General features: G+C 43.2%; 1 protein-coding gene across 1 annotated transcript in view; it reads left to right on the top strand.

Moving 5' to 3' along the window:
* atp8a1 (ATPase phospholipid transporting 8A1) overlaps window positions 1-26,759 on the top strand; it is a 265,900-nt gene that overhangs the window by 132,874 nt on the left and 106,267 nt on the right. Inside the window, exons 17-20 of the mRNA XM_034181944.1 lie at window positions 3,372-3,477; window positions 5,611-5,693; window positions 6,724-6,773; window positions 9,807-9,876. Of these exons, the coding sequence (XP_034037835.1) occupies window positions 3,372-3,477; window positions 5,611-5,693; window positions 6,724-6,773; window positions 9,807-9,876 (309 nt within the window). The remainder of the gene's footprint in view (window positions 1-3,371; window positions 3,478-5,610; window positions 5,694-6,723; window positions 6,774-9,806; window positions 9,877-26,759) is intronic.

Below are 26,759 nucleotides of genomic sequence, written 5' to 3'. Positions count from 1 at the left end.
TTTTGTTGCCCCCCCCCCCCCGAGTTCTTTTTTGACAGGTGTGACTTATTCTCCAGAAAGTACGGTAATATGCCCAAAGGCACTACACATGAGTAAGATTGAAATGTCACCCTGACCCTCTTAGCAAGCACTTTGGCAACAGTGGTAAGGAAAAACTCCCGCAGGCATTTTTTTTTAGTTATAGGAAGAAACCTCAAGCAGACCAAACATGGCACAGTGGCCATTAGCTTTGACCATACTAACAAAAACAAAGACATAATGAAACATCTTTCGTGGCAGCAATAGCTCAATTGGTAGAGCGGGTCGTCCTATGACCGAAGGGTCTGTGGTTTGAATCTAGGTCCCCAACCAGTCAAAAATCTGCATATTGCCATTGTGTCCTTGGGCAAGACACTTTACCCACCTTGCTAATCTATGAATGAGCAGGTGGTCAGAGGGGCCATAGGTGCAGAATGGTGGCCACGCTACACTAGTAGCTTACTACCACCAATATGTGTGAATGTACAAGTGAATGAATAATGCAACTTATGAAGCACTTTGGGTGTCTTGAAAGGCGCTTTATAAATCCAAGTCATTATTATTAACTTTGTTTTTCTCTCTCCCTCAGTGATGACTAATGGGATTTGTGCCCCTCTTTGATCTTTTTTGCTGTTACACACCAAACATTGTTTCAAAATAGTACTTGCATGAAAAAACCTAAATGACGAATGTTAAGAAGAAAAACACTTCCATTTTGACTTAATCAAAGAAACATTGTTGAGCTGTAACCTCCACCTGCAGTTATAAAGTAAGTGAAAACTGGTTGATCGATGGTTTTGCTCAACAGCAAATCATTATGGGGATGCAGAATGTCATGTCTAATTACACACAGTAGCACTGCCCTGGAAAGGATCTAAGCCTACTGTGCTGTTTGCTTTGTTGTGACATTGGAATATCTGCACACAGTTTGTTGAGGATCTGCTTTAGTTTCATTTGTAGCCTTAAGCCCTTTGCTAATATAGTGCACAGCAAACCACTGTTTAAAAACCACAGGCTCTTGCCACTGTTTGGAAGAATTTTGATTATGATAATGTTCAGTGTTGTTGAAGGTGTCTGAATATTGTAGAACTTACATACAGGTCCATAAATATCAGACAAGCTTTTTGTTTTAGCCAGGTGTCATAGGAATATTGTACTGCCAAGCACATAATGAGTTGTCAGCTTTAATTTGAGAGTATTTTTTAGCTATATCTGGTGAATATGCATTAGTTTCAACTTGTTTTGCAAGGTGTATACTGTTTTTAATTATTCTAAGCCCATATGTTAATAAATATTTTTATTCATGTAGGTAGATGCCAAGATGTTTAGTCAGTATTTGTCCAGTATTGCTTTCAGCATAATCTGTGAAATTAAAAATCTGTGTACTACTTGACAATTTATCAGTAATATGAATATCATTAAAGGTAGCCACATATTTTTTTACATCCTTCCCTAGCCACGATAATCCTTAAGCCAAAGTCTTATCCTCCAGACTGTCCTTTGAATCGGTGAGGTGTTAAACTCCAGTTGGTCCTTGCAAAGACTGAAGCACAGGCACTCGCTCACACATGTCCTTCAGAGGATACCTGTCAACCCGGAGCAGATTAGCATGCTGGTTGGAGGCAGAGAGGGCTCTCACAGCCACCTGGACTGTAATAGACTCTGTACTTTCATTTGCAACAGCCCAGGGATTCGCCCTCCATCCTTTGATCCATTGCTGAGATGTCTTCAGGTTTGCCATGTTTAGGTTTAATAATACTGTATGCATACATAAATGTTTTAAGACAAAACAAACAAACAAAAACAGACTTTCACTGCATTCTATGTCAACAATTTCTAACTTGCACTTTTTCCATCCGCCACGGATGTAATAAAATCATCAGCATTTATTTATTTATTTATTTATTTATCTGTCTGTTAGCAAGGTTACATCAACGCCACTGCACGGATTTTGACAATTTTCACCACAGATAGATATTAGACCATGGAAGACTCCATTAATTTTTGGAAGTGATCCGGGTCCAGATTGTGGGTCAAGATTTCTCTTTATATTTGCTTTGAAGGATTACATCAAAACTACCTCTCAGATTCTCACCAAATTTGCACCACACATAGATATTAAAGCATGGAAGACTCCACTGTATTTTGGAGGTGATCCAGATTCTGGATCAAGATTTCCCTTATAGACTTTGAAGGATTGCTTCAAAATTACTTCACTGATTCTCACCAAATTTGCACCACAGATGGGTATTAGGGCATGGAAGCCTCCACTGAATTTTGGAGGTGATCTGGATCGGTGGACATCAGAAGTCTTTGATTACTCTTATTTTTATGTAAAATTAGGTGAAACCTTTTTTTGAGTTACTGACTGGTCACACGGACATGGCCTATTACTACATGTATTGAAGGCGTGGTGTCAACTGCAATGCTGTGCATTTTGTAAATGTCTTCAGAACATGATTCAATGTGCAGGTGTTTTATTACAGAGGGGCCCCAAAACTGGACCAGGGCTTGTCCACATAAATCCTGACTGTAGTAGATAGATCGTTACTATTGTGAGATGCAGATGGATTGCATGTCCATCTACGTGGTTGCTGGTTGGTATTTCAAGCCGTTCCATTAGTTGTTGGACCAGCACATGCTTCCATACCTGATGGTTTAAACGGCAAACCTGGAGGGGCTGGTTTCTTTGACAAAGCGTGAGAGCTTGCTGAATAAGTTTGAAGGGCATCAAATTAATGTAAATCCTTTGGTGTAGCTTTTGCTGTCAGCATATCTGGACACCAGTGGGAGGTTATGATTGATATTTGAGAAAGCGCTTTACGTTACTTCCATCGAAAAACTAAATAAATTGTCATTTTTGGATGGATTGTTTTGTAGTAGAGGTCAGAGATTTGGAAAATTCATGCTAAGATGCACTGAAGGTGGTCTAGTGGCTCATGATGGTCCGGCCTCTTAATAAGACAGCTACATTTGTTTATTGGCTTCCTGTTATTGTCAGGAACTGATCAAACTTGACTGATAAATGACAAACTCATGGATGTTTCAGAACCTTATAATTGTGAAGTTGTGCTCAAAGTACAACTTGAGGAAGCAAGGTTGATAAACATTTGTTCAGAAAAGGTTTGTGGTGCTCGGTGTCTTCAACTCTCATAAGGATCTTTTCACTCTTGCAGCAGGTCATGTTGTCTGTTGTCATTTGTTGTGTAGTGTATAAATCAGAGGTGACATGGACTTGTGCAAACTGATGTTTGCACTGTGGTTTCACTTATCAAGGTTTTTCTCCATGACTTACTTATGGATTTTTATGCATGTTTTTAAAGAGCATTAAATGTCAGTGTGTGGTTCTGTAGCCCACAGCTGCTGTCATCCTGGAGTTCATGACCATGATGGCCATCTGTCACACTGCAGTCCCTGAACACACTGAAGGCAAAATCACCTACCAGGCAGCATCTCCAGGTACATCACACCCTCCTGTGTGTCTGGGCTATAATTTGGGAATCCTCACATCTCTAAGTATTTTTGATGAAAATCAATTGGGGTTTTTTTAAATATCAAACTGTAGATATTAAAAGGAAGATGCAACACTTACTCACTCATCTTCAACTGCTTATCCGGAGCAAACAAGTTAACAGATGTTTGAAGATGTCTATTGCCACAGCTCCAAATTTGGGGAAAGTAGTGACTAAAAGCCACACATTTTCCTCTAGCAGATTTTGGATTGGTTAACTGTGAGATGTTTGGTCACTATCTATCAGGTTCAGTTTCAGTGTGCCAACATGCACCACCTGTAGGAACGAAGAGTAGCTATTAGGGGTGTAACGATACACAAAAATCACGATTTGGTACGTACCTCGGTTTGAGGTCACGGTTCGGTTCATTTTCGGTACAGTATGGGAACAAAATGCATAACCTAAATTTGCTTGCTTTTTAAACCAACAATTTATTGTAACATTATACAAACAGGAAATAAAATAATTGCAAAGTGCTGCCTGGTAATACGTTAAATAAAATGTTCTCAAATAAACAGCAAATGTATGAAATATTTTAAAAAATAAATTCCTAGTAAACAGCTTTTAACAAAACCTTTCCACAAGTAAAGAGCAGCACAACGGTTCCAACATGAAGCCTTGTTCAATTTTATTCAACCTTCATATTTTTTGCCAGAAAAATTAACTTGTCCAAAACTGTCACACTCTATAAGGCTTTTTTTTTTTTTTTAAGAATTAATGTTAAAGAATTCCTTTACTTTTGTACAGTTTATTTTATTTCTATCGCTTTCTATTAACTGTTCGTTTAATGTTTAATAGATTTTTTTAAATAAAGTTTTGAAAACAAAAACATTGTGGGAGAGGCAAAAAAGTGAGTAAATCCACCTTAAAAATATTTAGGACCACAAATAAACTTGATTCTTGGTTTGCTTATTTATTTTGCCATTAAAATTGGCCAGTTGCAAAACATCAGAAAAGTCTCCAGTAACGCCAGGAAAAGTAGCTAGATTTGTTGCTAGTCGCTTTTGAAGAAGTAAGTCGTCAAGAGGGTTTGGAATGTTGCCAAATTTAGCAAGAAAGTCGCCCTGTTGGCAACACTGAATGTAAACACAAGCAACACGAACTCACTCGTGCACAGCCCTGTACCGAACTGAATGTCACGTATCAAAATGGTTCAGTACAAATACATGTATCATTACACCCTTAGTAGCTATAACTGTAGTTGTTGCTCCCTCTGGACAAAGTAAAACCCTGGTCACGCTTTCATGGATATGCATCCCTGAAGGTCATTGATTGAAACTTGGTCAGTATCTTGGAAAACCTTAGTGGGTCCTGGAGGCGGTCCGTGATTAACCGGGATGTTACGTCATTGTGCAGTGGTTATTGTTTTAACTGTTCACAATATAAATTTTTTCTATTGCAAACTTTGCCGTGATTTGGTAACATCTTTCATTTCTGTGGAGCCTGTAGCTTTGTTCCGTGACTTCACGGGGAAGTTTACTGGAAGTGCTGCGGATATCTTACGGGAATGCTGTGGGTATTTTTAGTACACGTTACATGGTATAAACCTTGCAATCACATTCAATTAGCAGCCTTCAGCGTCACATGCTGGTTTGTCACAGTTCTTCCAGGATTCATGATAGTGAAGCATACACGCTTGGAAATGACTGAGCAGATTTAAAAACAAAAATGTTGCTGCTACATTAGTAAATCAAATGTTTGAGTATTAAAAGAATCGTTTAATAACTAAAATTGGTACATACGTTTGACTTTACCTCTGTGAAGGCAAACCATTTTGCTCATATTTTTGTGGTCTTATGGAGGTTTGGGGTTTGAAGCACAGAGAAAACCAGCTAAGTGCGCTCCTGCAAAGAAAAAAAAAGCTTGAGAGCTTTTTCTGCCTTGCAGCATCCTTGTGCAAGCTGTATCATAAGCTACCTGGTAAACAGCTTCCATTTCCTGCACTCAGTGGAAATGCATCCGTTAGTCATTGTTACGTAATGAAAATGAATGTGCCTCTTACTATGGTAACTGATAAAGTGTTGATGTTCCTGTGTGGTTGTGTCATCTGTAACATTTGTGATTCTGCTTTGGTTCAAAGACGAAGGAGCTCTGGTGAGAGCAGCACACAACCTGGGCTTTGTTTTTTCTGGCAGAACCCCCGACAGCGTCATTGTGCAAATGGTAAGCTAGAGATCATTTTAATGCAAAGTATACACACAGTTCTAGTGACAGATTGATTTCAATACCAGAATGGTTTAACGAAAACCTAAAGAACAGGCAAAAAAAAAAACGTATATATTTTGAGAGATCCTGACCGCATGAGTTATATAATACTGTGTGCTGGCTTCTGTACATTGTCTGTAATGTAGGCTACAGAACAGAAAAGTAATTAAATAATGACTTATTTTTTCTGTTGCTGATGGTCAAAACCGATTATGACTTTAGTGTAATAAAATATAATTACAAATTAATTATAACATTTATTCCACTCAAAGTGTACAGGACCTCATTTCCAGTGTAGATGTTTTTATGTAAGATTTCTATGATTGCAATGTACAGTGCATTGTTATACTTGGGCGTGCACATAACTGGTGCTCATGCATGCTAAAAATAAGTGAAAACTTCTGCTTTTCCTACAATCTGTTGTCATCGCTTTCCCCATGAGAAGTCATTTACTCTTATGTACAAGCACCAGTTATGTGCATGCCTGGTTCTATTTTATCCAAATAAGAAAATTTTAGAGGAAGATTTGGAACACCACTGAAGTTTAGTTGTCTTTTCTCACCCAAGGACCAGCTCTCTACAGAATGTCTATCCCTTTATGCCGTTATAAATAATAAAGGACAGACAAACAGTCACACACTCATAACCCTTCACTTGGAACATGGTTGGCAGCATCATCAGTTGTGTGCTAATTGTATGTTTTGAGCTAAAGCATCAAAATGGATAATGTGGACCTTTATCCTTTATTTGGCCTTCTCAGTAGCAATCATTCTGCTTTGTACCTACTCCTCTCTACAATTAAGGAAGTTAATTGAATTTTCCAATGTTATTCTCCCACAATCAGCTGAGTGCAAGCAACTGATAAACACATTTAAAGTGCCTTTAAGGCAGATTGCAGGAGTATGGTGTCAGGGTCAGCTTGTACTTCTTCATATAAGTTCTTTTAGAAATGGAGAATGTTGACTTGTTTGTTTCTCTTATGTTTTAGCTTGGAACAGAGGAAAAATATGAACTGCTTCATGTTCTGGAGTTTACAAGGTAGAACTTTGATAAGAGCACAATTATATTCACTGCAACACACTTACTAGTTTATATAATGTTGTGATGATAGTGACGGACACAATGAGAGTATAGATAATCATTTAATATGCTGTAAATGTTACGTGTTGAGACTTTTGCACACCCAATGGAATTAATAACATTGAAATATCCAGGTTTTGAGTATATTTCTTATTGTTACATGGGAAACAAGGTACCAGTAGATTCAGTAGATTCTCACAAATCCATCAAGACCAAGCATTCATGATATGCACACTCTTAAGGCTATGAAATTGGGCTATTAGTAAAAAAAAAAAAAAAGTAGAAAAGGGGGTGTTCACAATAATAGTAGCATCTGCTGTTGACGCTACAAACTCAAAACTATTATGTTCAAACTGCTTTTTTAGCAATCCTGTGAATCACTAAACTAGTATTTAGTTGAAAACCACAGTTTTTCATGATTTCTTCACATCTGCGAGGCATTAATTTTGTTGGTTTGGAACCAAGATTTTGCTTGTTTACTAGTGTGCTTGGGGTCATTGTCTTGTTGAAACACCCCTTTGAAGGGCATTTCCTCTTCAGCATAAGGCAACATGACCTCTTCAAGTATTTTGACATATCCAAACTGATCCATGATACCTGGTATGCGATATATAGGCCCAACACCATAGTAGGACAAACATGCCCATATCATGATGCTTACACCACCATGCTTCACTGTCTTACTGTGAACTGTGGCTTGAAATCAGAGTATGGGGGTCATCTCACAAACTGTCACAAAGAACAATTTTACTCTCATCAGTCCACAAAATATTCCTCCATTTCTCTTTAGGCCAGTTGACGTGTTCTTTGGCAAATTGTAACCTCTTCTGCACGTCTTTTATTTAACAGAGGGACTTTGCAGGGGATTCTTGCACATAAATTAGCTTCACACAGGCGTCTTCTGTTACAGCACTTACAGGTAACTCCAGACTGTCTTTGATCATCCTAGAGCTGATCAGTGGGTGAGCCTTTGCCATTCTGGTTATTCTTCTATCCATTTTGATGGTTGTTTTCCATTTTCTTCCACGCGTCTCGTTTTTCTGTCCATTTTAAAGCATTGGAGATCATTGTAGATGACCAGCCTATAATTTTAATTCACACCTGTTTGTTCCACAAAATTGACGAACTCACTGACTGAATGGCACACTATTATTATTGTGAACACCCCCTTTTCTACTTTTTTTTTTTTTTTACTAATAGCCCAATTTCATAGCCTTAAGAGTGTGCATATCATGAATGCTTGGTCTTGTTGGATTTGCGAGAATCTACTGGTACCTTGTTTCCCATGTAACAATAAGAAATATACTCAAAACCTGGATTAATCTTTTTAGTCACATAGCACTACTATTATTCTGAACACTACTGTATGCAAAGGTTTAGGCACCCCTGATGATTTCCATGATTTTCCTTTATAAATCATTGGTTGTTTGGATCAGCAATTTCAGTTAAATATATCATATATCAGACTAACACAGTGATATTTGAGAAGTGAAATGAAGTTTTTAGGATTTACAGAAAGTGTTCAATAATTCTTTAAACAAAATTAGGCAGGTACATAAATTTGGGCACCCCAACAGAAAAAAATACAATATTTAGTAGATCCTCCTTTTGCAGAAATAACAGTCTCTAAACTCTTCTTACAGCTTCTAATGAGCGTCTGGATTTGGGTTGAAGGTATTTTGGACCATTCTTCTTTACAAAACATCTCAGATTTGTTAGTTTCCGAGCACGGACAGCCCGCTTAAAATTACATCACAGGTCTGGGAACTGAGATGGCCGTTCCAGAACGTTGTACTTGTTCCTCTGCATGAATGCCTTAGTACATTTTGAGCAGTGTCTAGGGTCATTGTCTTGTTGAAAGATCCGGCCCCGGCACAACTTCAACTTTGTTACTGATTCATGAACATTGTTCTCAAGAATCTGCTGATATTGACTGGAATCCATGTGACCCTCAGCTTTAACAAGATTCCCAGTACCTGCACTGGCTATAGAGCCCCACAGCATGATGTAACCACCTCCAAATTTTACTGTAGGTCGCAAGTGTTTTTCTTGGAATGCTGTGTTCCTTTTCAGCCATGCATACCGCCTCTTATGTCAAATAACTTAATCTAAGTTTCATCGGTCCACACCACTTTCTTCCAAAATGAAGCTGGCTTGTCCAAATGTGCTTTAGTATACCTCAAGTGACTCTGTTTGTGACGTGTACACAGAAAAGGCTTCCTCTGCATTATAGCATCATACATCATCTCTTTGTGCAAAGTGCGCTGTATAGTTGAACCATGCACAGAGACACTATCTGCAGCAAGATCATGTTGTAGGTCTTTGGAACAGGTCTGTGGGGGGACTGACTGTTCTCACCATCCTTCACTTCAGTTTATGAGATTTTTCTTGGCCTGCCACTTCGGGCATTAACTAGTACTGTGCCTGCGGTCTTCCATTTTCTCACTATGTTCCTCATGAGGTTGTCATGCTTTTTTGCCTATTTACTTTTTATTACAATTACATATATTTTAGATTTTCATTATTTAATGACAGTAATTTAAATACTCAGAAAAGACGAGGTAAGATAATCCCTCAGTAGTCCCACTATGGAGACATCTGTAGTGTCACAGAGGTAGTGATAATGGTAATTATTCAGTAAATCTGTGACAGTAAATATTTAGGCATGGAAACCAAGAAAAATAAAAATAGAGAAGAGATATACTATATACAATATACACTTGATATGAACATGGTGTGCTTTTTAAAAACTTAAAATTTTGTGTAATGTTTTTCTACGATTGTAGGTCTGCAAAGGTTTTCAGTTCAACATTTTCTTTTAGCCCTCATGATTTATCCATCTTAACTGTCAAATGTAGGTTGGATATCTCACCACTAAACTTTGTTTCTAATTTCAGTGGACGTATGTTAGTTGGAACAGTATGTGATAATTTGCTGCCGTGAATGTCACACCTTGTAATTTGATTTCTCACCTCCTCGGTCCTTGCACAGTGCCAGGAAGAGGATGTCAGTCATCATGCGCACCCCATCTGGGAAGATTCGCCTGTACTGCAAAGGCGCTGTGAGTGTGTCTCTCCATGGCAACACATGACAGGCCATCACCATCATTACCACACACACACACACGTGTCAGGCACCATCTTCCCTCTTAATACCTCCCTCTGCTGTCAGAAAATCTAGATGTGCAGCAACACCTAAAAAGTTCTCCATATTTCACGCTGGCATATATTTACGAGGGTCAACTGAATCATTCTGCCTCCAACACGATTATTTCAATGACGAACATCATCAGACAGCATCATTAATTTTCCACATAGTCACCTTCCCTTACCACACACTTATACCAACACCGAACAAGTATTTGCATCACGTCAATGAAGAAATCATACATCTTCTCTCAGCACCAGTGATGCGCAGCTACTTGCACCTCTGCGTTATTCATGTAACATTAACCTTCAGGTGTTCTTTCTGCTTGGGGGGAGGAAAAAGTTATAAGACCTGAAATCCAGACTGTACCATGGGTGTGGTACTATCTCTTAAAGCTTGAGCTACTACAATGCATTCTGGGTTTGCTGACCCGTGTGTGGATGAGTAATCCCTTACCAAAAAGTAGTACATGCAAGTATGTTTCAAGTATACTTCCAGTTTACTTTTTATATACTTATCAATACTATTTTTTGGTAAGGGATGTCATGCTGAAGAGCTGCATCTTTTCCAGGACCCGTTTCAAACCTACCCAGTGGATCTCTTGTATAAATGAGATATACAAACAACGTGGGTCATACCTTGACAATATATCATATACGACCTAAGCCACATAGTGCAGGTACATTTCGGGCATGTCCAACTCCATTTTAATATTCATACAATGTATAATCTGAGCAATAAGTGAGGTGCTCAGATTATTAGTAATTTAATTTGTTATAGAGGTGTTTTTTGCAAGTAACATGAAATAAGACATGACAGATGATAATCTGACTCCAGTTTGAAGAGCTGGGGTGTGCTGGAACCTATGCAGTGCTATTTTGACATCAGACTTCAGTGAGAGGCTTTCTGGTAAATTAATCTGCACAATGCATCAAACGTGTAAGTGGAGAGCAGACACCAGTTCTCCCTGAGGTGAAGCATTAAGGTGGAGTTTTGTATTTTTCAATCAGTGTTTACTTTTATCGAGTTAATACAGTGCATCTGGAAAGTATTCAGTGCTTCACTTTTTCCACATTTTATGTTACAGCCTTATTCCAAAATGGATGAAATTCATTCTTTTCCTCAAAATTCTACACACGATACTATTGACAATGTGAAAAATGTTTTTTGAGATTTTTGCAAATTTATTAAATATGATCAGCTAAGAAAAGTGTTCACAGCCTTTACCATGAAGCTCAAAATTGAGCTTAGGTGCATCTTGTTTCCACGGATCATCCTTGAGATGTTTCTACAGCTTAATTAGAGTCTACCTGCGGTTAATTAAAGAACCTGATGGTCACTCTGTCAGAGCTCCAACATTCCTCTGTGGAGAGGAAAACCTTCCACAAGGATAACCATCTTTGCAGCAGTTTTACCAATCAGGCCTGTATGGTAGAGTGGCCAGGCATAAGCCACTCCTTAGTAAAAGACACATGGCAGCCCACCTGGAGTTTGCCAAAAGGCACCTGAAGGACTCTCGGACCAGGAGAAACAAAATTCTCTGGCCTGTGACACAAAGATTGAACTCTTTGGTGTGAATGCCAGGCGTCATGTTTGGAGAAAACCAGGCATCATCCCTACAGTGAAGCATGGTGGTGGCAGCATCATGCTGTGGGGATGTTTTTCAGCAGCAGGAACTGGGAGACTAGTCAGGATTGAGGGAAATGCTGAATGCAGCAATGTACAGAGACATCCTGGATGAAAACCTGCTCCAGAGTGCTCATTCAGCAAGACAATGACCAGTGGTGGGCATAGTTCTGCTAACCGCTAATTATCACAGCTGACTTTTTTGTTAGCAGATTAGCTTTTCAGCTAACTTCAAAAACCATCAGCGGACCAATTAGCTTCGCTAAATTTAGTTTTGCTCATTTTTAGTCCGCTAATGTTTTATTTGCTGGCATAGTGAGTAAAGCTGAATGGTCAGAAACATTTATAAACCCTAAAATCACACGTTAGTTCTTCTCTGTTGTGTTTTGCAGCAGTCAGGCAGCTGTGAGGAGCTGAGCTCAACCCAACCACAGTAGAAGGGACCTGGCTCCTACAAAAAAGTAATTTTCATTGACGGCATGCAAAGTCCCTGATGTGAAGCAGAAGCCGTAAAAATCAAAGCAGGTTTGACTTATGGTTTGATTTAAAAACCAAACTAATTCTGGATGGTTTATTTATATTGCTATCATTTTTACAAAGTGAAAATGTCACTAATATCTTTTACTTTTAAAGTAATGCACTGATTCTAAATATTTGAACATTAAAACACACAGATGCCCAGAGGCATTATGGGAAATTGAGCCTCCTCATCACTGGTTGGTTGTAAAAAACAAAACACTCATTCACATGTGTGTTGGTTTTTACAAATAAATCTGTATATTTAAATGTATTTTTTTTTTCATTTGCAAAAAAAGGCATCTGAAAAACAGAAAATTCTGTTTAAGTCTGACTGATACAGCACACCGAATGGCGACTGTATGACATTTTGACCCAAAATGCATAGAACACTGTCATCTACTGGATGGCAGTGTTCTATGTATAAGTGTAAATAGCATCCAACTGTCATGCAGTCACCATTTGGTGCACTGTATCAATCAAACTTAAACAGAATTTTCAGTTTTTCAAATGCCTTTTTTTTTTTTTTTTTTTTTTTTTTTTTTTTACATATTTAAAAATACAGATTTATTTGTAAAAATCAACACGTTAACTTGTGTGTGTGTGTTTTAACAACCAACCAGTGATGAGGAGGCTCAATTTCTCATAATGCCTCTGGGCATCTGTGAGTTTTAATGCTCAGACAATCACAATTAGTGCATTACTTGAAAACTAAAAGGTATTTGACATTTTCACTTTGTAAAAATAACATTTAATATTAATATAAATAAACTGTCCAGAATTACTTTGGTTTTTAAATCAAACCATATGTCAAATGTGCTTTGCCTTTCATGACTTCTGCCTCACATCAGGGGCTCTGCATGCTATGAATAAAAATGACTCTTCCTTACAGCAGTGAGTAGTGAGCAGGGCGCACAAAGACAGGAATGCTGACTCATTGTTTGTGTTGGGTTTCTGATCGCCTTTGATTGTACTCAAAAGCGTCACTGGTGCTTTAACTCAAATACAGAAAGTTAGCAGTTATCAGTTAGCTGTAGCTTCCGCTAATTTTTTTTTAAAAATCAGTTTATCCATTTCTCTTTATAAAAGAGAACTTTTCAGTTAGCGGATTAGCGGTTATCGAAGTTATCATTTAACTTTTTGGTTAGCTGTACCCACCACTGACAGTGCGTCTAAGCACACAGCCAAGATATCAAAGTGGATCAGAATATCAGAGTGGTTTCAGGACAACTCTGTGAATGTCCTTGAGTGGTCCAGCCAGATCCCAGACCTGAATCCGAATGAACATCTCTGGAGAGATCTGAAAATGTCTGTGCACGGATACTCACTATCCAACTTGATGGAGCTTGAGAGGTGCTGCAAAGAGGACTGGGCAAAACTGCCCAAAGATAGGTGCACTAAGCTTGTGGCATCATATTCAAGAAGACTTGAGACTGTAATTTCTGCCAAAGGTGCATCAATAAAGTATTGAGCAAAGGGTGCAAAGATTTATCTATGTGATAATTTTTTATTTTTAACAAATTTGCAAAATTTTCAAAAAAATAACTTACCAGGTGTTGTGAGTAGAATTTTGAGGGGAAATAATGAATTTATTCCGTTTTGGACATAAGATGTGGAAAAAGTGTGAATACTTTCCGGATGCACTGTAATTTTTTTTTATTTCTGTTTTGTTGTGTGTAAAAGCAGATTGCAGGGGTCAGGAGCCTGCCTATTTTTGAATACAAAGTCATATAAATTGCAGGGGGGGGGATCCCTCTGCTTTTGACTTTAGACCAGGTTTTAGGTGGTAGATTCAGCCCCAGTGTGTGAGACATCCACACGAGACTGTTGACACTCATGACTTTTTAGATGGCACAGCTGATGCAGGTTTTTCGAAAAAAGCTTCAACAAAAACTGGAAGCATTTGAGTTGCTTTTGTTTTAAACAGTGTGGTACTTGGTCATGGTGTCTTGTTATACAACCCCTGGCAAAAATTATGGAATCACCGGCCTCGGAGGATGTTCATTCAGTTGTTTAATTTTGTAAAAAAAAAAAGCAGATCACAGACATGACACAAAACTAAAGTCATTTCAAATGGCAACTTTCTGGCTTTAAGAAACACTATAAGAAATCAAGAAAAAAAGATTGTGGCAGTCAGTAACGGTTACTTTTTTAGACCAAGCAGAGGGAAAAAAATATGGAATCACTCAATTCTGAGGAAAAAATTATGGAATCACCCTGTAAGTTTTCATCCCCAAAACTAACACCTGCATCATATCAGATCTGCTCGTTAGTCTGCATCTAAAAAGGAGTGAACACACCTTGGAGAGCTGTTGCACCAAGTGGACTGACATGAATTATGGCTCCAACACGAGAGATGTCAATTGAAACAAAGGAGAGGATTATCAAACTCTTAAAAGAGAGTAAATCATCACGCAATGTTGCAAAATATGTTGGTTGTTCACAGTCAGCTGTGTCTAAACTCTGGACCAAATACAAACAACATGGGAAGGTTGTTAAAGGCAAACATACTGGTAGTGTTGTGTGGGCCGCTGAAGAGGAGGTACTGCTGGCCCACCACCACCAGAGGGCGCCCTGCCTGGAGTGCGGGCTCCAGGCACCAGAGGGCGCCGCCGCCGTACGAGAGCAGTCAGGGTGACAGCTGTCACCCATTACTGGACACAGCTGACTCCACTCAGCCCGGGGGTATATCATCAGGACGGCGTCTCCACCTCAGTGCCGAGATATCGCCTTAAGACTGAGGTAACGTTCTCTGCATTCATAGTCTGAATAACCAGCTAAAACTTGTTAAACCTTTTCAGGACTGCTGACTACTGATAGCTAAATTGCTTGGATAAGTACTCACCTTCCTGTTATATATTGATAAGAGGTGGAGGCGGCTCTTCCCCTCTCCGTTACTGGGTGCTGTCGCATCCACACCTGTGTGTTGTTGCTCTCTCCCGCCAGCAGTACCGGATCCGACGAGCGGAGGCAGTGGCCACCTGGGAATTCGTGACTTGGCGGTTCCAGTATTTCCAGGGTTCGGTGGCAGAGGAGATCTGGGTGGTTCCGGTTCGACTGAGACGGACGTCTCCTACCTTCGAGCCTGCCCACATGACACCAGCGGATTCGACCCCAAATTGTTAATTGTTGTATTCGTTGTGCTCGTTTCACAACAGTAAAACTTGTTATTCACGTTTCTCCATTGTCCGTTCATTACGCCCCCTGTTGTGGGTCCGTGTACCTACACTTTCACAACAGGATATCTCGGCCAGCGTCATGGACCCCGAGGGGCGTCAACCGGCTGTTGAACGGCCAATGGAAGACCAAGGCGCGTCGGCGGCTTCGGGAGGGGTAATCGGTGAGTTGCAGCGGATCCTCACCGCTTTCACCTCTCGGATCGATTTAATGACCGAGCAGCAGGTTCTCCTAAACCGCAGGGTGGAGGCTCTCGCCGCACAAGTGGAGGCGCGCCCTTCGGGCGCCGCTGCGGCTCTCCCTCCCGAGGACCCTGCGCGTGAAAGTGACGTTCCACTGGTCGTTCAACGGTCCCTTCCTCCGTCCCCAGAAGCATACATAAGTCCTCCAGAATCGTACGGATGCTGTGTGGAGACGTGCGCGGATTTTCTGATGCAGTGTTCGCTCGTCTTCGCACAGCGTCCCGTGATGTACGCGACTGATGCTAGCAAAGTAGCTTATGTGATAAATCTGCTTCGCGGGGAGGCACGTGCTTGGGCTACAGTGCTCTGGGAGCAGAACTCACGGCTCCTTCATACATACGTTGGGTTTGTACGGGAGCTCAGAACGGTGTTCGACCATCCCAACAGAGGAGAGTCCGCTTCAACCGCGCTACTGTCAATGAGACAGGGGCGTCGGAGCGCAGCTGCCTATGCAGTCGCCTTCCACATCGCGGCGGCGAGATCCGGCTGGAATAGCACTGCCCTCCACGCCGCCTTTGTAAACGGACTGTCATTGGTCCTAAAAGAGCACCTGGTGGCGAAGGACGAACCGCGGGACTTAGACGGGCTCATCGATCTGTTCATACGACTCGACAACCGGTTAGAAGAACGCCGTCGGGAACGAGGCGAAGGGCGTGGCCAGGCACGCGTCGTCCCTCTCCCTTCCGGTTCCGATCGAGCTCCGCCTTCCCCACGCTCCACAGCCCCTGCGCTCCGTGGGGTCACAGCTCCCCCTACTGACGAAGCTAGGGACACGAGTAGGGCAACATTTAGGGCACCAGATGCACAGAGGAGATGGACCCACGGAGCGTGTCTTGTTTGTGGTTCAATAGAGCACCATGTGAGAGACTGCCCCGAGCGGTCAAACGCCAAACGCCCGCCCCTAGTGACTGGGCCAGGGGTGGGCCAAAACATTCACGTGGGACACACCCACATTGCTACACGACTCCCAGTCACGATCCTGTTTGAGGATTCAACCCTGAAGGCCCCAGCACTGGTGGACACGGGCTCTGAGGGGAATCTGCTTGACAGTAGATGGGCCAGGGAGATAGGGCTCCCTCTGGTGGCTCTTACCTCGCCTGTGCAGGTTCGGGGCGCTAGATGGCTCCCTACTCCCACCAATCACGCATAAGACACCTCCAGTAACTCTGGTGGTGTCTGGTAACCACCGGGAGGTGATCGAGTTCTTTGTGACTCAGGCCACCTCCCGTGTGGTTTTGGGTTTTCCCTGGATGCTAAAGCACAATCCCCGGATCGATTGGCCGTCCGGGGTAGTGGTTCAGTGGAGCGAAACCTGCCATCGGGAGTGTCTAGGTTCCTCGGTTCCTCCCGGCTTCCAAGCTAAGGAGGAGGTCCGAGTCCCGCCCAATCTGAAGGCGGTGCCGACGGAGTACCATGACCTCGCTGACGTGTTCAGCAAGGATCTGGCTCTCACGCTTCCTCCCCACCGCCCGTATGATTGTGCCATTGATTTGGTTCCAGGCAGTGAGTTCCCGTCCAGTAGGCTGTACAACCTCTCACGGCCGGAGCGTGAATCAATGGAGACCTACATCCGGGACTCATTAGCTGCCGGGTTGATCCGGAATTCCACCTCTCCGATGGGTGCAGGTTTCTTTTTTGTGGGTAAAAAAGATGGCGGGCTTCGTCCATGCATTGATTACAGGGGGTTGAACGAAATCACGGTTCGCAACCGATACCCGTTGCCCTTGTTGGATTCAGTGTTCACCCCCTTGCATGGAGCCAAAATCTTCACCAAGCTGGATCTTAGGAATGCGTATCATTTGGTTCGGATCCGGAAGGGAGACGAATGGAAGACGGCATTTAACACCCCCTTAGGTCATTTTGAGTACCTGGTCATGCCGTTCGGTCTCACTAATGCTCCCGCGACTTTCCAAGCGTTGGTAAACGATGTCTTGCGGGACTTCCTGCACCGGTTCGTCTTCGTGTATCTAGACGATATACTCATCTTTTCCCCGGATCCTGAGACTCATGTCCGGCATGTCCGTCAGGTCCTGCAGCGGTTGTTGGAGAACCGCCTGTTTGTGAAGGGCGAGAAGTGTGAATTCCACCGCACTTCTTTGTCCTTCCTGGGGTTTATCATCTCCTCTAACTCCGTCGCCCCTGATCCGGCCAAGGTTGCGGCGGTGAGAGATTGGCCCCAACCCACAAGCCGTAGGAAGCTGCAACAGTTCCTCGGCTTTGCTAATTTCTACAGGAGGTTCATTAAGGGCTACAGTCAGGTAGTTAGCCCCCTGACAGCCCTGACCTCTCCAAAAGTCCCCTTCACCTGGTCGGATCGGTGGGAAGCCGCGTTCAAGGAGTTGAAACGGCGCTTTTCGTCTGCACCAGTTCTGGTGCAGCCCGATCCTAGCCGCCAGTTAGTGGTTGAAGTGGATGCCTCGGACTCAGGGATAGGAGCGGTGCTCTCCCAGAGCGGGAAGACCGATAAGGTCCTTCACCCGTGTGCCTATTTTTCCCGCAGGTTGACCCCCGCTGAACGGAACTATGACGTCGGCAATCGGGAACTCCTAGCTGTGAAAGAGGCCCTCGAAGAGTGGAGACATCTGTTGGAGGGAACAGCCGTGCCATTCACGGTTTTCACTGACCATCGGAACCTGGAGTACATCAGGACCGCCAAGCGGCTGAACCCCAGGCAAGCCCGCTGGTCACTGTTCTTTGGGCCGTTTTGGACTTCCGGATTACCTACCGTCCCGGGACCAAGAATCAAAGATCGGATGCATTGTCCCGGGTGCATGAAGACGAAGTCAAAACGGAACCGTCGGATCCCCCGGATCCCATCATCCCGGAGAACGCTATCGTGGCCGCCCTCACCTGGGACGTGGAGAAGACCGTCCGGGAGGCCCTGACCCGTGACCCGGACCCCGGACACGGACCAAAGAACAGACTATATGTCCCACCAGAGGCTAGGGCTGCAGTCCTGGACTTCTGTCACGGTTCTAAGCTCTCCTGTCACCCTGGGGTGCAAAGGACCGTGGCAGTCGTCCGGCAACGCTTCTGGTGGGCGTCCCTGGAGGCCGACGTCCGGGACTACGTCCAGGCCTGTACCACCTGCGCCAGGGGCAAGGCAGACCACCAAAAGACCTCAGGGCTGCTACAGCCACTGCCCGTGCCTCATCGCCCCTGGTCCCATATCGGCCTGGGACTTCGTCACGGGTCTCCCCGCCGTCCCAGGGGAAACACCGTCGTCTTCACGATAGTGGACCGTTTCTCCAAGGCGGCCCACTTCGTGGCCCTCCCGAAGCTCCCAACGGCCCAGGAGACAGCGGACCTCCTGGTCCACCACGTCGTCCGTCTGCATGGAATACCATCAGACATCGTCTCCGATCGCGGTCCCCAGTTCACCTCGCACGTCTGGAGGAGCTTCTGTCGGGACTGGGGGCCACGGTCAGCCTCTCGTCTGGGTACCACCCCCAGACCAACGGGCAGGCAGAGCGGGCAAATCAGGAACTGGAGCAGACACTTCGCTGTGTGACAGCCGCACACCCGACGGCCTGGAGTACCCACCTGGCCTGGATCGAGTACGCCACAACAGCCAAGTGTCATCAGCCACCGGCCTCTCCCCGTTTGAGGTGTGCTTGGGGTATCAGCCCCCCTTGTTTCCGGTGGTCGAGGGAGAGGTCGGTGTGCCCTCGGTCCAGGCCCACCTACGGAAGTGCCGTCCGTCGGGTGTGGCGTGCCGCCCGCTCTGCTTTGTTGAAGGCCCGGACGAGGGCGAAGAAACATGCAGACCGGCGGCGGGCCCCGGCCCCCAAGTATCGTCCTGGGCAGGAAGTGTGGTTGTCCACCAAGGACATTCCCCTTCAAGTGGACCCCCCCAAACTCCAAGAACGATACATTGGTCCCTTCACAATCCTCAAAGTCATCAATCCCGCCGCAGTGAGGCTCCAGCTTCCGGCCTCGCTGCGGATTCATCCAGTTTTCCATGTCTCCCGGATAAAACCCCATCACACCTCACCCCTCTGCACCCCGGGTCCGGCACCACCTCCTGCCCGGATCATCGACGGTGAACCGGCTTGGACCGTGCGCCGGCTCCTCGACGTCCGTCGAATGGGCCGGGGTTTTCAGTACCTGGTGGACTGGGAGGGGTACGGCCCCGAAGAACGCTCCTGGGTGAAGAAGGGCTTCATCCTGGACCCGGCCCTCCTGGCCGACGTCTACCGTCGCCATCCGGACAAGCCCGGTCGTGCGCCAGGAGGCACCCGTTGAGGGGGGGGGGGGTCCTGTTGTGTGGGCCGCTGAAGAGGAGGTACTGCTGGCCCACCACCACCAGAGGGCGCCCTGCCTGGAGTGCGGGCTCCCGGCACCAGAGGGCGCCGCAGCCGTACGAGAGCAGTCAGGTGACAGCTGTCACCCATTACTGACACAGCTGACTCCACTCAGCCCGGGGGTATATCATCAGGACGGCGTCTCCACCTCAGTGCCGAGATATCGCCTTAAGACTGAGGTACCGTTCTCTGCATTCATAGTCTGAATAACCAGCTAAAACTTGTTAAACCTTTTCAGGACTGCTGACTACTGATAGCTAATTGCTTGGATAAGTACTCACCTTCCTGTTATATATTGACAAGAGGTGGAGGCGGCTCTTCCCCTCTCCGTTACTGGGTGCTGTCGCATCCACACCTGTGTGTTGTTGCTCTCTCCCGCCAGCAGTACCGGATCCGACGAGCGGAGGCAGTGGCCACCTGGGAATTCGGGACTTGGCGGTTCCAGTATTTCCAGGTTCGGTGGCAGAGGAGATCTGGGGGGTTCCGGTTCGACTGAGACGGACGTCTCCTACCTTCGAGCCTGCCCACACGACACCAGCTGATTCGACCCCAAATTGTTAATTGTTGTATTCGTTGTGCTCGTTTCACAACAGTAAAACTTGTTATTCACCTTTCTCCATTGTCCGTTCATTACGCCCCCTGTTGTGGTCCGTGTACCTACACTTTCACAACAGGTAGACCAAGGAAGACAAAGCGTCAAGACAGTAAACTTAAGCAATATGTCTCAAATCGAAAATGTACAACAAAACAAATGAGGAACGAATGGGAGGAAACTGGAGTCAACGTCTGTGACCGAACTGTAAGAAACCGCCTAAAGGAAATGGGATTTACATACAGAAAAGCTAAACGAAAGGCATCATTAACACCTAAACAGAAAAAAACAAGGTTACAATGGCTAAGGAAAAGCATTGTGGACTGTGGATGACTGGATGAAAGTCATATTCAGTGATGAATCTCGAATCTGCATTGGGCAAGGTGATGATGCTGGAACTTTTGTTTGGTGCCTTTCCAATGAGATTTATAAAGATGACTGCCTGAAGAGACATGTAAATTTCCACAGTCATTGATGATATGGGGCTGCATGTCAGGTAAATGCACTGGGAGATGGCTGTCCATTACATCATCAATAAATGCACAAGTTTATGTTGATATTTTGGACAATTGAAAGGATGTTTGGGGATGATGAAATCATTTTCAAGATGATAATGCATCTTGCCATAGAGCAAAAACTGCAAAAACATTCCTTGCAAAAAGACACATAGGGTCAATGTCATGGCATAGGGTCAATGTCGATGAGCAGATCTGATTTGATGCAGGTGTTAATTTGGGGATGAAAATTTACAGGGTGATTCCATAATTTTTTCCTCAGAATTGAGTGATTCCATATTTTTTTCCTCTGCTTGGTCTAAAAAAGTAACCGTTACTGACTGCCACAATCTTTTTTTTCTTGATTTCTTATAGTGTTGTCTTAAAGCCAGAAAGTTGCCATTTGAAATGACTTTAGTTTTGTCAAGTCTGTGATCTGCTTTTTTTCTACAAATTAAACAACTGAATGAACATCCTCTGAGGCCGGTGATTCCATAATTTTTGCCAGGGGTTGTATTAACGGCAAAATGATTTTTTTTTTTCTCTTCGTTGCCCTGCTTGTGCGGCAACTCTCTTGTGATCCTGACAAGGAAATCTCAGCCAGTCAGTGCCAGATTGTCACATTCAGATCAAGATCACTGTCCCACAACCAATAAATGTCCTTGGTGCCACAACCCTTTATTTAGTGGGTAGGGTTACAAAGAAAGACAGTACAATCAAGACTAGGTCTATGGTCAGATTTCTCTCTGCGGCATCAGGATACCAATGCTCCAACAATTGTGCCTAACCACATTTCATTTTAAAAATACGGTACTTTAAAAAGTAGCATCAATGCCTGCTTTGTGCTGTGCACTGCTTTGCTACAGGGGAAGATAGGGCCCCAGCTTCACAAGAGCTCACCTCACCTCATCTTCAACTACTCACTCCAGTTCAGGGTCGCCGGGGGGCTAGAGCACAAAATTATCTCTGTAATCGTTCCAAGAACTCTGCGGTAGAAAAAAAGCAGCTGGGCTACATGTAATAAATATCTTTATCTATTAATTTGCCTTTTGTGTGCAATTAATCTACTGTACTTATCATTTACTCATCATTTACTTTTACTATCATTTAAATCTACAAAAATGGAAACTATCCACAGTACCATTTTTTTCATTTACCAGTTTAATTTAACCAACAGCACCAATTCAGAGATATTCAGTCCGTTGTATGAAGCAGCAAATCCTCACATTTTAGAAGGTCCAACATGTGAAAGTGTTGCATTTTTCTTCAGAAGCATTCACCTGTTAGCAAAACACTTTCCCTCTTTTTTTTTTTTGTCAGTGAATTGATTAAACATCTCATTATCTTATTCTCAAGCAGAATTGTGTAAGTTTGTGTGTTATGTTGGCCTTCCTGTGATGTTGAGAACAGTTTTCAGTTGCTGCTCCAGATTTTTCCCATGAATATTTAATAATATTGGAGCTATTTAAAGGTGCCGGTCATCAAACTACTTGGCGTGCGCTCGTGGCCTCAGTCACAGAAATTAATTAATTCGAGCTCTTAAATTCAGTGTCTTCATTTGAGAAAGCAGCCAGTGAAAGTAGACGAGACGTTTTTCCACATAGCAGGTTCACTGGCTGATCAATAAGAACAAAGAGGTGAAATTTGTATTTGAATCAGCTGTAAAATTATTTAGTAGATTAATGCAGGCTGATGCATCTCTTCTGCAGTCCTGTTCCCTTGTGTGTTTCTTGTGTAACGGCTGTAAATTGCCTTGTCTCGACAAATGAAACGTTGAAAAAACCTAGAACAGCCTTTGATTTCTTTTCCGTCTGGCTGGTTGTGGTGACTGTTGTTGTCTCTGTTCAGGACACCGTGATCAATGACCGGCTGGCTGACAGCTCCAAGTACAAAGAAATCACACTGAAGCTCTGGAACAGTTTGCCACAGAGGGTGAGTGGGACACACAGCGCCCTCTGATGATCAGAAGTGGAACCTGTTTCATGATGCTGCTGCTTCTGTTTTTTTTTTTTTGTTTGTTTTTGTTTTTTTTTTGTTTGTTTTTTGCCCTGGTGTTTTTTGTTTTTTTTTGAAGGATAGTTTTCTCTCTTAAAGCTTGACATTACGGGTAATTATTTATTTAATGAGCTCTTAATTCCAGAGTGAGGATTATAAAAGAAGCACATTTGAAAAACTGCATCAATTTTATAATTTGCTCTGGGTTTATACTGCCCCCCTTGTGAAACCCCAGGATACTTAATTTTATGTAAAATAAATGCAGTGCATAAAGTGTTGAAGGATAAAATGTTTAGTTATTCCTCGGCCTCCTTTAGCAGTAATGGTACTTGTAATAAGTGTAGCTTATTCGTAGCTTTGGAGGCCAGGCTGGGCGAATTGGAGACTCGGCTCCGCACCGTGGAACATTCTACAGCTAGCCAGGCCCCTGTAGTCGGTGCGGACCAAGGTAGCTTAGCCGCCGTTAGTTTCCCTCTGGCAGATCCCGAGCAGCCGGGAAAGCAGGCCAACTGGGTGACTGTGAGGAGGAAGCGGTAGTTCTAAACAGAAGCCCCGTGTACACCGCCAACCCGTTCACATTTCTAAACCGTTTTTCCCCACTCGACGACACACCCCGCCGAGGATCAAACTCTGGTTATTGGCGACTCTGTTTTTGAGAAATGTGAAGTTAGCGACACCAGGAACCATAGTCAATTGTCTTCTGGGGGCCAGAGCAGGCGACATTGAAGGAAATTTGAAACTGCTGGCTAAGGCTAAGCGTAAATTTGGTAAGATTGGAATTCACGTCGGCAGTAATGACACCCGTTTACGCCAATCAGAGGTCACTAAAATTAACATTGAATCGGTGTGTAACTTTGCAAAAACAATGTCGGACTCTGTAGTTTTTCTCTGGGCCCCTCCCCAATCGGACCTGGAGTGACATGTTTAGCCGCACTGGTCTCCTTGAATTGCTGGCTGTCTGAGTGGTGTCCAAAAAATGAGGTGGGCTTCATAGATAATTGGCAAAGCTTCTGGGGAAAACCTGATCTTGTTAGGAGAGATGGCATCCATCCCACTTTGGATGGAGCAACTCTCATTTCTAGAAATCTGGCCAATTTTCTTAAATCCTCCAAACCGTGACTATCCAGGGTTGGGACCAGGAAGCAGAGTTGTTAGTCTTACACACCTCTCTGCAGCTTCTCTCCCCCTGCCATCCCCTCATTACCCCATCTCCGTAGAGACTGTTGCCTGCTCCCAGACCACCAATAACCAGCAAAAATCTATTTAAGCATAAAAATTCAAAAATAAAAATAATATAGCACCTTCAACTGCACCACAGACTAAACAGTTAAATGTGGTCTATTAAACATCAGGTCTCTCTCTTCTAAGTCCCTGTTAGTAAATGATATAATAATTGATCAACATATTGATTTATTCTGCCTTACAGAAACCTGGTTACAGCAGGATGAATATGTTAGTTTAAATGAGTCAACACCCCCGAGTCACATTAACTGCCAGAACGCTCGTAGCACGGGCCGAGGCGGAGGATTAGCAGACGTATCGTTATCTTTGGCTGCTTCAGTGATGCCGGTATTTGGTTAGACTCTTCTCTCTGATTGTTCTGTCTGAGTTATTTTCATTAGTTACTTCATCCAAACCATCAACATGTCTGTTAGACCGCCATTCCTACCAGGCTGCTCAAGGAAGCCCTACCATTATTTAATGCTTCGATCTTAAATATGATCAATCTATCTTTATTAGTTGGCTATGTACCACAGGCTTTTAAGGTGGCAGTAATTAAACCATTACTTAAAAAGCCATCACTTGACCCAGCTATCTTAGCTAATTATAGGCCAATCTCCACTTCCTTTTCTCTCAAAAATTCTTGAAAGCATTAGCTTAAACTGCAGGATTGTCTTACAGACATAAGACTGGATGACCTCTAATTTCCTGCTTTTTAAACTCAGATAAAACTGGAAGTTATTGTACTTGGCCCCACAAATCTTAGAAACATGGTGTCTAACCAGATCCTTACTCTGGATGGCATTACCCTGACCTCTAGTAATACTGTGAGAAATCTTTGATCAGGATATGTCATTCAATGCGCATATTAAACAAATATGTAGGACTGCTTTTTTGCATTTACGCAATATCTCTAAAATTAGAAAGGTCTTGTCTCAGAGTGATGCTGAAAAACTAATTCATGCATTTATTTCCTCTAGGCTGGACTATTGTAATTCATTATTATCAGGTTGTCCTAAAAGTTCCCTGAAAAGCCTTCAGTTAATTCAAAATGCTGCAGCTAGAGTACTAACGGGGACTAGAAGGAGAGAGCATATCTCACCCATATTGGCCTCTCTCATTGGCTTCCTGTTAATTCTAGAATAGAATTTAAAATTCTTCTTCTTACTTATAAGGTTTTGAATAATCAGGTCCCATCTTATCTTAGGGCCCTCATAGTACCATATCTCCCAATAGAGCGCTTCGCTCTCAGACTGCAGGCTTACTTGTAGTTCCTAGGGTTTGTAAGGGTAGAATGGGAGGCAGAGCCTTCAGCTTTCAGGCTCCTCTCCTGTGGAACCAGCTCCCAATTCAGATCAGGGAGCCAGACACCCTCTCTACTTTTAAGATTAGGCTTAAAACTTTCCTTTTTGCTAAAGCTTATAGTTAGGGCTGGATCAGGTGACCCTGAACCATCCCTTAGTTATGCTGCTATAGACTTAGACTGCTGGGGGGTTCCCATGATGCACTGAGTGTTTCTTTCTCTTTTTGCTCTGTATGCACCACTCTGCATTTAATCATTAGTGATTGATCTCTGCTCCCCTCCACAGCATGTCTTTTTCCTGGTTCTCTCCTCAGCCCCAACCAGTCCTAGCAGAAGACTGCCCCTCCCTGAGCCTGGTTCTGCTGGAGGTTTCTTCCTGTTAAAAGGGAGTTTTTCCTTCCCACTGTCGCCAAGTGCTTGCTCACAGGGGTCGTTTGACCTTTGAGGTTTTTACGTAATTATTGTATGGCTTTGCCTTACAATATAAAGCGCCTTGGGGCAACTGTTTGGTGATTTGGCGCTATAAATAAAATTGATTGATTGATTAAAACAGAGAAATTACTGTTACCTTTCTGAACAAAATGGCAGCATTTCATCTGTAACTGAAATATTATCTTCTTAAATGTTATGAAAAAAGTCATTGTTTATTTTATTTAGAGATTTTAACATGAGGTCAGTAACTCTCAGGTTCAGGTCCCACAACTTTGAATGATTTTAGGCCTGTTGCCCTAACATCGATTCCAATGAAAATCTTTGAGAAACTGGTTCAGTCTAAAATGCTAAAAAGCACTATGCATGCACTTGATCCATTATAATTTGTTTACAGGCCTAACAGAAGAGTGGCTTATGTTACACTCACTCTGCTTAATTTGCTTTTTAGACATCTGGAGGGAAGTGGGTGTCTTGCCCGGCTTTTATTTATTGACTTCTCAGCTTTTAACACAATTCAACCTTGTATTTTAACCCAAAGGCTTTTAGAACATTTTAAACCAAGTAACAATCTTGTGGGCTGGATTTTAGACTTTTTAACAAACAGAACACCAAGTCCGAGTGAACGGGCTTTTATCAAACACAGTTCTTCTACTGGCTCACCACAAGGGTGTGTGCTCTCACCTTTGTTATTTATTCTTTATACTAATATGTGTCAGAGCACTTTTAAAAACAGGTTCATTTTAAAATACGTGGCTGACACAGTGATCGTCAGTCTCCTGTGGGACAATGAGAGCAGCCACGGCCCTGTAGTTGACCATTTTGTTAAATGGTGTGAGGACTTGTATCTTCAGTTAAATACATTAAAAACTAAAGATATGGTTATTAATTTTAGGAA

This window comes from Thalassophryne amazonica, chromosome 11 (genome assembly GCF_902500255.1).
Source record: "Thalassophryne amazonica chromosome 11, fThaAma1.1, whole genome shotgun sequence".
Classification (NCBI taxonomy): Eukaryota; Metazoa; Chordata; class Actinopteri; order Batrachoidiformes; family Batrachoididae; genus Thalassophryne; species Thalassophryne amazonica.
The sequence above is the reverse complement of the archived record's forward strand: the minus strand, read 5'-3'. Positions and strand labels throughout refer to the sequence as shown.